The 12411-nt window shown below is 43.8% G+C and overlaps 1 protein-coding gene across 1 annotated transcript in view; it reads right to left on the bottom strand.

The window, feature by feature from the left end:
* The window catches only part of LOC311037327 (tetratricopeptide repeat protein 28-like), a 114780-nt gene that overhangs the window by 68230 nt on the left and 34139 nt on the right, over positions 1–12411 (bottom strand). The window contains exons 7-12 of the mRNA XM_084046454.1: positions 9511–9699; positions 8810–8906; positions 4875–5071; positions 2413–2566; positions 651–822; positions 7–175 (exon numbers count right to left, since the gene is read on the bottom strand). Of these exons, the coding sequence (XP_083902580.1) occupies positions 7–175; positions 651–822; positions 2413–2566; positions 4875–5071; positions 8810–8906; positions 9511–9699 (978 nt within the window). The remainder of the gene's footprint in view (positions 1–6; positions 176–650; positions 823–2412; positions 2567–4874; positions 5072–8809; positions 8907–9510; positions 9700–12411) is intronic.

Raw genomic sequence — 12411 nt, forward strand, 5'->3', positions numbered from 1 at the left:
AGTGACCTGTTTGTTGTCCAGGGCCTGGGCTAGAGAGAGCAGGTATCTCTGACACTCCTCTGCCTTGGCGTAGTCCTTCAGGGCTTTGTAGGCCAGACCCAGGTTACAGTAGGCTTTGGCCTGGGACAGCTTGTCCTGGAGGTCCTTAGCCAGGGCCAGGTCCTGTTCATAATACCTGGACAATGAATACATAAGAGCCACACAGTATCTTAGTCTATACATTTATGTTACCACATCAAAGTGGCCAGCACAATATATATTATTTTTTGGTACAGTGCGCACACACACACACACACACACACACACACGCGCGCACGCACACGCGCAAACACACACAAACATTTTGTTCATTCTTAAAGGGATAGTTCACCCCCAAAATGACTTTTTTTCTATCGATTAGTCAGTGAACTATTCCTATGTGTATTAAACATGTTCACACAAACTGCTGTGTGCACCACAAAAATCTAGCATGTGCCTATAGCCTGGGACACAGGTGTGTGTGTGTGTGTGTGTGTGTGTGTGTGTGTGTGTGTGTGTGTGCGTGCGTGCGTGCGTGCGTGCGTGCGTGCGTGCGTGCGTGCGTGCGTGCGTGCGTGCGTGCGTGCGTGCGTGCGTGCGTGTGTGTGTGGGTACATTAGATGATGTCCTACCTGACAGCGTCTTTGTACTGGCCCAGGCAGTAGTGAGCGTAGGCCAGGTTGTGGCAGACCTTGCTCTCTCCCTCCATGTCCTGTAGGCCTGCAGACAGAGCCAGGTACTGCTGGTAGTGGGGCAGCGCCTGGCAGTACTCTGCCCTCCAGCTGTGGAAGTTCCCCAGGTTCCCTGGACAGACGGACACAAAGGAAAGATACATACTGAGGATTCACGTCGACCATATTATTTGGTATAAACCGTTTCATAGAAGCAATACGCAATCTTAGAACAGCTAAAGGGGTTTTAAGGCAATTCACTTTTAAGGCAATTCTCCACCGACGCGGAGCGGAGGTGGATAATCACCCTGAAGGGCTTTAATTTTCAATAATGACCACCTCCCCATACATTATCCCGCTTATTAGACGGCTACGTAATAAATAAATAAATGAATGAATTGACCCAAAAGTAACAACAAAACTAAGTATTTCCTTGCTTACGACAATGAAAGTATTCCATAAGTATTGGTCTGGGCGGAGAAGTTCACCTCGGAAAACAAATGACAGTATTCCATAAGGTAACCGGAAGACTCGCCCCAAAACACACTCGCCCCCATTCTATATACCGCCGCATATGCCTATAATACAGCCAGATTTGCCCCGGTCATTATTCACTGATAACACACCGCTGAATTCAGCGATTGACCAATCAGAATCAAGCATTCAACCAAGCCATGTAATAATTCTGGATTATGACGCTCAATAACAGACCTCTGTCTAATCAAAGACTCAGAACACCTGCTCATATCAGCCTGTGGTGCTTGAATTGTATGCCGTATCCAACATGACAGCCATGTAAACAAACACTCAGTGTCATTTACAGCTAAACGTTGCTCTCAACAATGTTTTTGAAAACATTTGAAGCGAGAAATAGACGATGCAATAACCAAACATGTATTCTATTTGATAACACTTCCTTGTTTTCCAAGGCGACCATGTTGCGCTGGGCCAGTGCAACACTTAAGGAATACTTTCATTACCGTAAGTAAGGATATATTTTGTTTCGTTGTTGTTTCGTTGTTTTTGGGTCAATTTATTCATTACATAGCCATGTAATAAGCAGCTACTTATGTCAGTGACGCGCTGTGAGCTTGTATATCCGCTATTTTTGAGAAACACTGATCTAAACCACCGTTCTAAATCCTAAGAGTTTTCTGAAAAACGCATGTTGCTATATATATATATATATAGCAACATGAGCTCATGCCTCCTTCAATGCATGAGGAGTGAGCAGGCCGCTTCATATCGCCTGAAAGGAGAGAGTTTCCCTGGTAGGACGTAGCGCGTGGAAGGAACGCGTTATTCCAACCAGTTCCTTTCCCCTCCATCAGGCGCCCCGGCTGACCAGGGGGAGGCAGTATAGAGACCAGGATTACTGTATGTTTTTATGAGGGTATTACCTACCCTAGGAGACACAGGGAGAACATGCAAACTCCACACAGAGTGGGCCCTTTCACCAACCCCACCTAGGGTATGGGCACCGATGACGTGGAGGAGAAGACACGTCCCCAGTGCCCACAGCGTCCCCGGCGGGAATCGAACCCAGGACCTTCTAGCTGTGAGGCGACAGCCGTACCGACTGCGCCACCGTGTCTCCGCTTTCCCGGCTTCAATGGGTTCATCACAGCCACTTACTGGGGCTTGTTGCTTTATGCCTCCATCTCTAAACAAAACACAATGCTTCACTTTTAATACAAGGGTTTTCTCTCTTTTTCCGTCTCACCCAGAGCTCTGGCCTCGCTCTGGACGTCACAGAGCTCCCGTGCGATGGTTAGGTGGTGGTGGTAGTGCTGGAGAGCCTGGTCCTGAGCACCCAGGGCCTGATACGCCACGGCCAGGTTACCGTGTGTGGAGGCCTGAGACGGACGGTCATTCACCTGCAAGACAGAGAGTAAAGACATAAGAACAGAAATGTGAACGTGTGGATATGTGTGTGTGGGGGGGTGTGTGGATATGTGTGTGGGTGTGGGGGTGTGTGTGGGGGTGTGTGTGGGGGTGTGTGGATATGTGTGTGGGTGTGGGGGTGTGTGTGGGGGTGTGTGGATATGTGGGTGTGTGGGTGTGTGGGTGTGTGGGGGTGTGTGGATATGTGTGTGCGTGTGTGTGAGGGTGTGGGGGTGTGTGTGGGGGTGTGTGTGGGGGTGTGTGGATATGTGGGTGTGTGGGTGTGTGGATATGTGGGTGGGTGTGTGTGAGGGTGTGGGGGTGTGTGTGGGGGTGTGTGGATATGTGGGTGTGGGGGTGTGTGGATATGTGGGTGTGTGGGTGTGTGGGGGTGTGTGGATATGTGTGTGCGTGTGTGTGGGGGTGTGTGTGGGGGTGTGTGTGGGGGTGTGTGTGGGGGTGTGTGGATATGTGGGTGTGGGGGTGGCAGTGTTGATTTCGTCGACTAAAACTATGATGAAAAATGCTGGTCGACTACTTTTTTTCACTGACAAAATCTAAATAAAAACTAAATAAAAACTAAGCTATGATGACTGAAACTATGATGAGAACAACCCGGCTCTCAATGTTGCAAAGACAAAAGAGATAATTTTCGACTACAGAAGAGATCACTCTCCCACCCAGGTCGGGGGTGCTGCAGTGGAGAGGGTCAGAGAGTTCATATTCCTGGGGGTGCACATCACATCACTGAAGATCTCACCTGGGCAGTACAGACAGAGCGAGCGAGTGGTGAAGAAAGCACAACAACGCCTCTACTTTCTCAGGAAACTGAAGAAAGCTGGCATGGGTCATAAAGTCCTGAGAGCTTTTCTACAGAGTCACCACAGAGAACATCCTGACTGGCTGCTTCACTGTCTGGTACGGCAGCTGCACCGAGCTCAACCGCAAGGCAATGCAGAGGGTTGTGCGGACGGCCGAACACATCAGCGGATGTGATCTCTCCCCCCCCCCCCATCCAAGCCCTGTACGACGAACTATAGGGACACGGGGAGAACATGCAAACTCCACACAGAAAGGCCCTTTCACCAAACCCCACCTAGGGTATGGGCACGCCCCCAGCGCCCACAGCGTGTGATGTTAATTATTATGGTTCCATAATTCATTATGGCAGGGGTCTTCAACAGGGGGTCCGGGACCCCTAGGAGGGGGTCCTCAGAGCTACTACAGGGGGGTCCGCCAAATCTTTGTGTGATAGGATTTTGTATTTTTACATTAACCACTTGAACCCTAGAATTATTTTTCTGGGGGGAACATTAGCCTGAAAATAGCAGATCTACAAGCTCTCAACGCCTCGCGCTGCGAGGCGTTGAGAGCTTGTAGATCTGCTATTTTCGGCAAAGAGGCTATAGGTGTAGAGAGGGGAAAAAAGAGCAGACTAAGTAAAAAAAAAAAACTTTAATCTGAAACACAAATTTATACAATATAGAGTAGGGGGGTCCCTGCTTCATCTCTCTCTCTCTCAGCTAGGGGGTCCTTGGCCTGAAGTCCCCTGCACTATGGTATAAAATATAAATCCTCAACTCTAAAGAGAGATGTGTAGTTCTTTACCTCTAAAGAGATGTGTAGTTCTCTAAAGAGATGTGTAGTTCTTACCTCTAAAGAGATGTGTAGTTCTCTAAAGAGATGTGTAGTTCTTACCTCTAAAGAGATGTGTAGTTCTCTAAAGAGATGTGTAGTTCTTACCTCTAAAGAGATGTGTAGTTCTCTAAAGAGATGTGTAGTTCTTACCTCTAAAGAGATGTGTAGTTCTCTAAAGAGATGTGTAGTTCTTACCTCTAAAGAGATGTGTAGTTCTCTAAAGAGATGTGTAGTTCTCTAAAGAGATGTGTAGTTCTTACCTCTAAAGAGAGATGTGTAGTTCTTTACCTCTAAAGAGATGTGTAGTTCTTACCTCTAAAGAGATGTGTAGTTCTTACCTCTACAGAGATGTGTAGTTCTTACCTCTAAAGAGATGTGTAGTTCTTACCTCTAAAGAGATGTGTAGTTCTTACCTCTAAAGAGATGTGTAGTTCTTACCTCTAAAGAGATGTGTAGTTCTTACCTCTAAAGAGATGTGTAGTTCTTACCTCTACAGAGATGTGTAGTTCTTACCTCTAAAGAGATGTGTAGTTCTTACCTCTACAGAGATGTGTAGTTCTTACCTCTAAAGAGATGTGTAGTTCTTACCTCTAAAGAGATGTGTAGTTCTTACCTCTAAAGAGATGTGTAGTTCTTACCTCTAAAGAGATGTGTAGTTCTTACCTCTAAAGAGATGTGTAGTTCTTGCCGGTGGTAGCGTACAGCCTGGTCGTGCAGACCCAGGGCGTTGTAGGCGTTGCCCATGTTGCCGTAGGCCCGGCCCTGAGCAGCGTAGTCCCCCAGCTCCTGGACCAGGGCCAGGTGGGCCTTGTGGAGCTCCAGGGCCTTCTCGTACTCCCCCTTCATCTGGTAGATGATGCCTGACAGGAGGGACCAATCAGTGAGCAGATGATTATAGCTTCCCTTACTAGTGGATATTGTTGACTTAGAACAGTGGCGTGCACAGACATTTTGAGGGGCAGGTGCTCAAGTAAATCATACTTTTTTGGGGTTTACTTGGTCTGCTCTTTTTTCCCTCTACACCTATACCTCTTAGCCAAAAATAGCAGATCTATCTTGTAGATCGGCTATTTTTGACTTAAGTTCTCCTCAGAAAAGGGATGCTAGGGACCCTAGGGGTCCATGTGCATTTGACATGTGCATTTACTTAAGTACTGTACTTAAGTACAATTTTGAGGTATTTTTACTTTACTTGAGTATTTCCAATTTCCAATACATTTACTTCTACTCCACTGCATCTCGCATCCAAATATTGTACTTTTACTCCACTACATTTATTTGAAAACTTTAGTTACGAGTTACTTCTCAGATATAAATGATGATATTATGAAACATACATTAACCACTTTAGCCCCATTTTATACCTAGGGCTATTTGAACATAGCAGATCTACAAGCTCACAACGCGTCGCATCGCGACGCGTTGTGAGCTTGTAGATCTGCCATTTTCAAACATTTTAGTACTTTCACTTTTGGTACTTTAAGTACATTTTGATGCCAATACTTTTGTACTTTTACTCAAGTCAGTTTAGAATTCTGGACTTATACTTGTAACGGAGCATTTCTATATGGCAGTATTTTTGAGTACTTTTTCCAACACTGTTTATTTGTAAAAAGAAAAAAGAAAAAAAGAAAATTCTAATTACAACCTCAACTGGATTTGAAATGAGAAATATTAATACCACACACACACACACACACACACACACACACACACACACACACACACACACACACAGTGGTGGGGTTGTCCACTCAGCATTAGGATCAGGTTAACAGGCTCTCGTGTGTCACTGCGGCTGCAGAAAACCAAAGCCTGGTTAATAAAACATGAGTGTTGATTGGACACAGAGGCACTGCAGCATGTCATGTGATACATAGGACGACCAGGAGGCTCCAGTGTCCAGAGAGAGGAGCTGTGGAGCAGACAGGACCAGTGGCGGAAGAAAAAAAACGTTTTTTCACTTAAGTAAAAGCAGCAATACCACAATATGAAAATACTCTGTTACAAGTAAAAGGGCCTGTGTTCAAAATGTTACTCGAGTAAAAGTGCAAAAGTATTGGCATCAAAATATACTTAAAGTACGAAAAGTGAAAGGTAGGGTAAGTGATATTTTTTGGTTAAAACAAAAATAATTTTGTTAAAAGGTTAAAGCACTATATTGTGATAGTAATCATTGCTATAGAGTGTTTGTTCAGTAACAGGAGTCTCCCACAGAAAATACATGGTAGGTAGGTGTCAAAATCTCAGCCAATCAGGAGAAAGTACCCATTTTTAAGCTTCATTTTTATAGTGTTCCAGTTAGCTGCTCATTTCTTAGTGTCATCACTACCAATTTCACTTGTTTAATCTATATCCTGATTGATTTCTCTATCCTGATTGGATACACTTGGAAATGAAACTGAAACTGCATTTTCTGTTTAATAAAGAGCTGGAGAGACAAGGAGACTCTTTTTACTGAACAAACACTCTATAGCAATGAGTACTGTCACAATATAGAGCTATTTAACACTTATTTTAACCAAAGAAAATCACTTACCCTACCTTTAAAGTACTGAAATGATTGAAAATAGCAGATCTACAAGCTCACAACGCGTCGCGATGCGACGCGTTGTGAGCTTGTAGATCTGCTATTTTCAAATAGCCTAGGCATAAAATAGGGCTAAAGTGGTTAATGTATGTTTTATAATGTAATAATCTGGAAAGTAACTAACTAAAGTTTTCAAATAATCAAAGCGAAAAACAGCAGAGCCTCAAGCTCAAAGGGGTTTGTAGATCTGCTGTTTCTTTTCGGCTGTGTGCCAAGGACCCCCCCCCCCCCCAAAATGATATGTATTTGGCCCACGGACCCTCATCTGAAAACGTTTTGTGCCGGGGGACAACCCCCAGAAGAGAAGATTTGTGTTAAAACATTCAACATTATTCAAAAAGTGTCAAAAAACATCACTTTCAAGATTTTTCTAAAACGTTCAAAAATAGCAGATATACAAGCTCGTACATCTTGAATGGCTGTTACGCATACAAAGGGATGTACATGTAACAGCACGTCACCATAGAATAGTGGAACTCATAGCGAAGGACATATGAAAAATATCACGCATCTACAGTGAGAACGTACAAACATTCCTGTGTTATTTCTGGGGCCCATGACCTTTCTCCCACCCATTTTGCCAGCCTAGGCTGGCTCACGGTGGAAGACAGGGTTAAACAACTAAAAATGGGACTGGTCTTCAAAATTGTAAATGCAAATTTGCCCGATATGCCCCGTATACCCACATATCTGAGTAAATACCTCCAAAAAGTGAGTGACACCCACAGTCACGAAACTAGAGGGAGCGTTAACAACAATCTGGTACCACCCACCGATAAAACAAACATGGGCAAATTCTCCTTCTACAGCACTGCCACCAAGGATTGGAATAGTCTAACCCCATCCCTCAGAAAATGCAGTTCGCTGGGCTCATTTAAAACAGCCTTTAATGTTGTTTTATGCTTTTGCTTTTATCTTATTTTATTTTATTTTTATTTTTTTTTTGCTTTACTGTTAAATTGGTTGTAACTGTATTTGTATTCTTGCTCTGTAAAGCACTTTGCGCTGCATTTCATGTCATGAAAGGTGCTATACAAATAAAGTTTATTATTATTATTAGCCTTAAAAACTACTGTTATCTTTTTCAGTTGTTTTGTATTGATATTTGAACTGTGGTGCCACTATATATGTCTATGAATTGAATACCAAGGCCCTCATTGGAAACAAGACCGCAAGGACTTTCATGAACGAACCTGTTAGACAAAGTATTTTAAACGTAACTGTGCTGTTTTACATTGTTGGCCTAATAAAATATTCAATCAATCAATTTCATCCATGTTCCATCTCTGTGATAACCCAGACATCTTTACATCTCTGACAGCTGAAACACCAGAGAGCCAGTTGCACCACCTCACACTTAAGTTCAAACTTAGCTTAACGCATTCAATCCGGGGGGGGACGCATCTCTGTCATTTTAGATTTCTTTGGCTATTCAAAAATAGCAGATCTACAAGCTCACAGCGCGGCACCGAGGGACAAAGTGTGACTCCCTACCCCTCCTTGAAGGAGGAAGCGCTGTGCACTTCTGGATGTCTGTGTCTCTATTCTGTGTCCGTGCGACCGGGCATGCTCAAACATGCGGTGCGCGGCTCCGGCCGGAGCGGCTTGGAGCGGCAGGCGGTCCTCGCTCCGAGTTCCTCTCCGACCTTTTTATAAACCCGCTACAAATCGGCCCGCTCCGCTCACATGCTCTGGTACGTACCCAGGTTAGAGGAGGAGGAGCATACAGTACGTACCCAGGTTAGAGGAGGAGGAGCATACAGTACGTACCCAGGTTAGAGGAGGAGGAGCATACAGTACATACCCAGGTTAGAGGAGGAGGAGCATACAGTACATACCCAGGTTAGAGGAGGAGGAGCATACAGTACATACCCAGGTTAGAGGAGGAGGAGCATACAGTACATACCCAGGTTAGAGGAGGAGGAGCATACAGTACGTACCCAGGTTAGAGGAGGAGGAGCATACAGTACATACCCAGGTTAGAGGAGGAGGAGCATACAGTACATACCCAGGTTAGAGGAGGCGCGTCCCTGCGCTGCCCGGTCCTGCAGCTCCTGAGCGATGTTCAGCTGGTGGTGGTGGTGCTGGCCTGCCCTCTCCAAGTCCTACAGTAGAGGCAACGCATTGTTAATCCTATAAGACCGGGAACGCATAGATCTGTGTCATTTTGAGATTTCTTTGGCTATTCTTGAATATATGTTTTAAAGCGAACGTTTTTAAACTCCGATCTGTGCTTCTGGGGGGTCCCTGGAACATCATATTTTGAGATGGGGGTCCACGGCTAAATACATATCATTTTGGGTGGTCCTTGACATGAAAATGTTGGAGCACCACTGATGTAGAAACATACTGTTAGGATCTAGAAAACATTTTTAGATGTATTTGGGCCACGGACCCCCATCTCAAAATGTGTTGTTCCAGGGACCCCCCAAAGAAGCAAAGATTTGAGTTACAAATGTTAGCTTTAAAAAAAATATATATATATATTCAAAGATTCGCACAGATTTTCACGATTTAAAAAAAATAGCAGATCTACAAGCTCATAGCGCGGCACTCGGTGCCGCGCTATGAGCTTGTAGATCTGCTATTTTTTTTAGTAGCCCAAAGAAATCTATAAAATGACACAGATGCGTTCTGGGGGTTGGGGGGTGAGGGTGAAAATCCCCCGCCTCCCCCAGTGGAATGAATGTGCATTACACACCCACCAACCTGCATGCATCGGGCAGCGTGGCCCAGGCCGGCGTACGCCCTCATCTCGATGGCCCTGTCGCCCAGCTCCTGTGCCAGGCCCAGCACGCGCGTGTGGTAGGAGATGGCCTTGTCGAAGTCCCTCTGGGAGTGGTAGGCGCTGCCCAGGTTGCTGTAGGCCCGCGCCTCCTCACAGCAGTTCTCCAGGTTCTGTCACATCATGGGAGCAGCGAGGCAAAACGTGTGAGAAAGACTGAGAGACATTTAAAGATGTAATTCCTTAAAGGGATAGTTCACCCTCAAAGACTGACTTTTTTCTATGGATTTTTGTCCCATTCCAATAATTTGACGACCAGCAGCGGTTCCGGTAGGAGACACAAAGGAGTCTCCTTTGTGTCTCCTACCGGAACCGCTGCCCATCAGATTATTGGCTTAGGAATGAGACAAAAACAACAACATATCCATGAATTCAAGTCTCCATGAGGTGACTGATCCATATCCACTATCCCTTTAAAAAATAATAATAATGCAGAGTGACATTAAAAACCATGACTAATGGGAATAGTTTCATTTCACACAATCAATCTAATCTCCCTTCAGCTAATCCTAAAAAACAATCTTATTTTAAATCACAATAAAACTGCAAATGATGTCTGTGTAGGGATGGGACCATATGAAGTGATATGTCACGATTATTAAAGATATGATCACGATAATCAAAATATATGCTTAAAACTCAAAATGACATTTTTGTTGTCAAACCACTTGAAAACCCAGCATCCTCATTATGGGGCAAACGTTCACCAAAAATAGCAGATCTACAAGCTATCTTGTAGATCTGCTATTTTTGGCGCACTGAGTGAAATACGAGCGTACCAAATGCTTTCTTTACAGGTCAGTTTTATCAAGGGTTTAAATTGAAGAATTTGAAGCTCAACAAAAGCTAATTCATCCCAGTGTATGACGGAGGACCATTTCAAGAAACTGCGATAAACGATAATATAGCGATAATATCGTCTGGATGTTCATGATGGTTAAAGTACATGTAACTGCGAGATCTACTGTAGTCACATGGCTAGTTAGAACATTAAACTTAATGCAGTTGCAGTAATGCAACCCTAAAAAATAGCTCGTATCGGTCTTACAATTCAGTGGTGAATTCATGCAGTGCCCTGTGAAAGTTATGCCAGACTCTTAAACAATATTTCCATTTTTTTCCCCCCAATTTAGCTTGAAAGCATTTCAAACTATAAAAACCTCATTCTCTTAAAAGGGCCTCAGAACCACACACCATGAAGTTAAAGTTACATCAATCCATTACACACCCCATGAAGCCATGAATTCATGTTTGTTTTTGTCTCATTCCTAAACCAATAGTTTGATGACCGGGTGTATTTACGGTAGGAGATTAGCATCTTTCCGCCTGTAATCAAACTGTTGGTTTAGGAATGGGACACAAACTAAAAGATCTCCATGAATTCAATGCTTCATGGGGTGTGTAGCTGATATAAAATAAGTTGTGTTTTGTCTACTACTCATGGAGTCGCTACAGGCAAGGCAGCATCAGACGCCTTACAGTGGCCTATAATGACTGCATGAGGCTGCTGCTGAGAGCTAACAGTAATGACAGTACCTTGACTATGACCAGATGTTGTTCTAACAGTAATAACGGTACCTTGGCTATGACCAGATGTTGTTCTAACAGTAATAACTGTACCTTGACTATGACCAGATGTTGTTCTAACAGTAATAACAGTACCTTGACTATGACCAGATGTTGTTCTAACAGTAATAACAGTACCTTGACTATGACCAGATGTTGTTCTAACAGTAATAACTGTACCTTGGCTATGACCAGATGTTGTTCTAACAGTAATAACAGTACCTTGACTATGACCAGATGTTGTTCTAACAGTAATAACGGTACCTTGGCTATGACCAGATGCTGTTCTAACAGTAATAACTGTACCTTGGCTATGACCAGATGTTGTTCTAACAGTAATAACGGTACCTTGGCTATGACCAGATGTTGTTCTAACAGTAATAACGGTACCTTGGCTATGACCAGATGTTGTTCTAACAGTAATAACGGTACCTTGGCTATGACCAGATGTTGTTCTAACAGTAATAACTGTACCTTGGCTATGACCAGATGTTGTTCTAACAGTAATAACGGTACCTTGGCTATGACCAGATGTTGTTCTAACAGTAATAACGGTACCTTGGCTATGACCAGATGTTGTTCTAACAGTAATAACGGTACCTTGGCTATGACCAGATGTTGTTCTAACAGTAATAACTGTACCTTGACTATGACCAGATGTTGTTCTAACAGTAATAACAGTACCTTGACTATGACCAGATGTTGTTCTAACAGTAATAACGGTACCTTGGCTATGACCAGATGTTGTTCTAACAGTAATAACTGTACCTTGGCTATGACCAGATGTTGTTCTAACAGTAATAACGGTACCTTGACTATGACCAGATGTTGTTCTAACAGTAATAACGGTACCTTGGCTATGACCAGATGTTGTTCTAACAGTAATAACTGTACCTTGGCTATGACCAGATGTTGTTCTAACAGTAATAACGGTACCTTGGCTATGACCAGATGTTGTTCTAACAGTAATAACGGTACCTTGGCTATGACCAGATGTTGTTCTAACAGTAATAACTGTACCTTGGCTATGACCAGATGTTGTTCTAACAGTAATAACTGTACCTTGGCTATGACCAGATGTTGTTCTAACAGTAATAACAGTACCTTGACTATGACCAGATGCTGTTCTAACAGTAATAACGGTACCTTGGCTATGACCAGATGTTGTTCTAACAGTAATAACGGTACCTTGGCTATGACCAGATGTTGTTCTAACAGTAATAACGGTACCTTGGCTATGACCAGATGCTGTTCTAACA

The sequence above is a fragment of the Gymnoscopelus microlampas genome (assembly GCF_963454915.1).
Source record: "Gymnoscopelus microlampas genome assembly, chromosome: 21".
Taxonomy (NCBI): domain Eukaryota; kingdom Metazoa; phylum Chordata; class Actinopteri; order Myctophiformes; family Myctophidae; genus Gymnoscopelus; species Gymnoscopelus microlampas.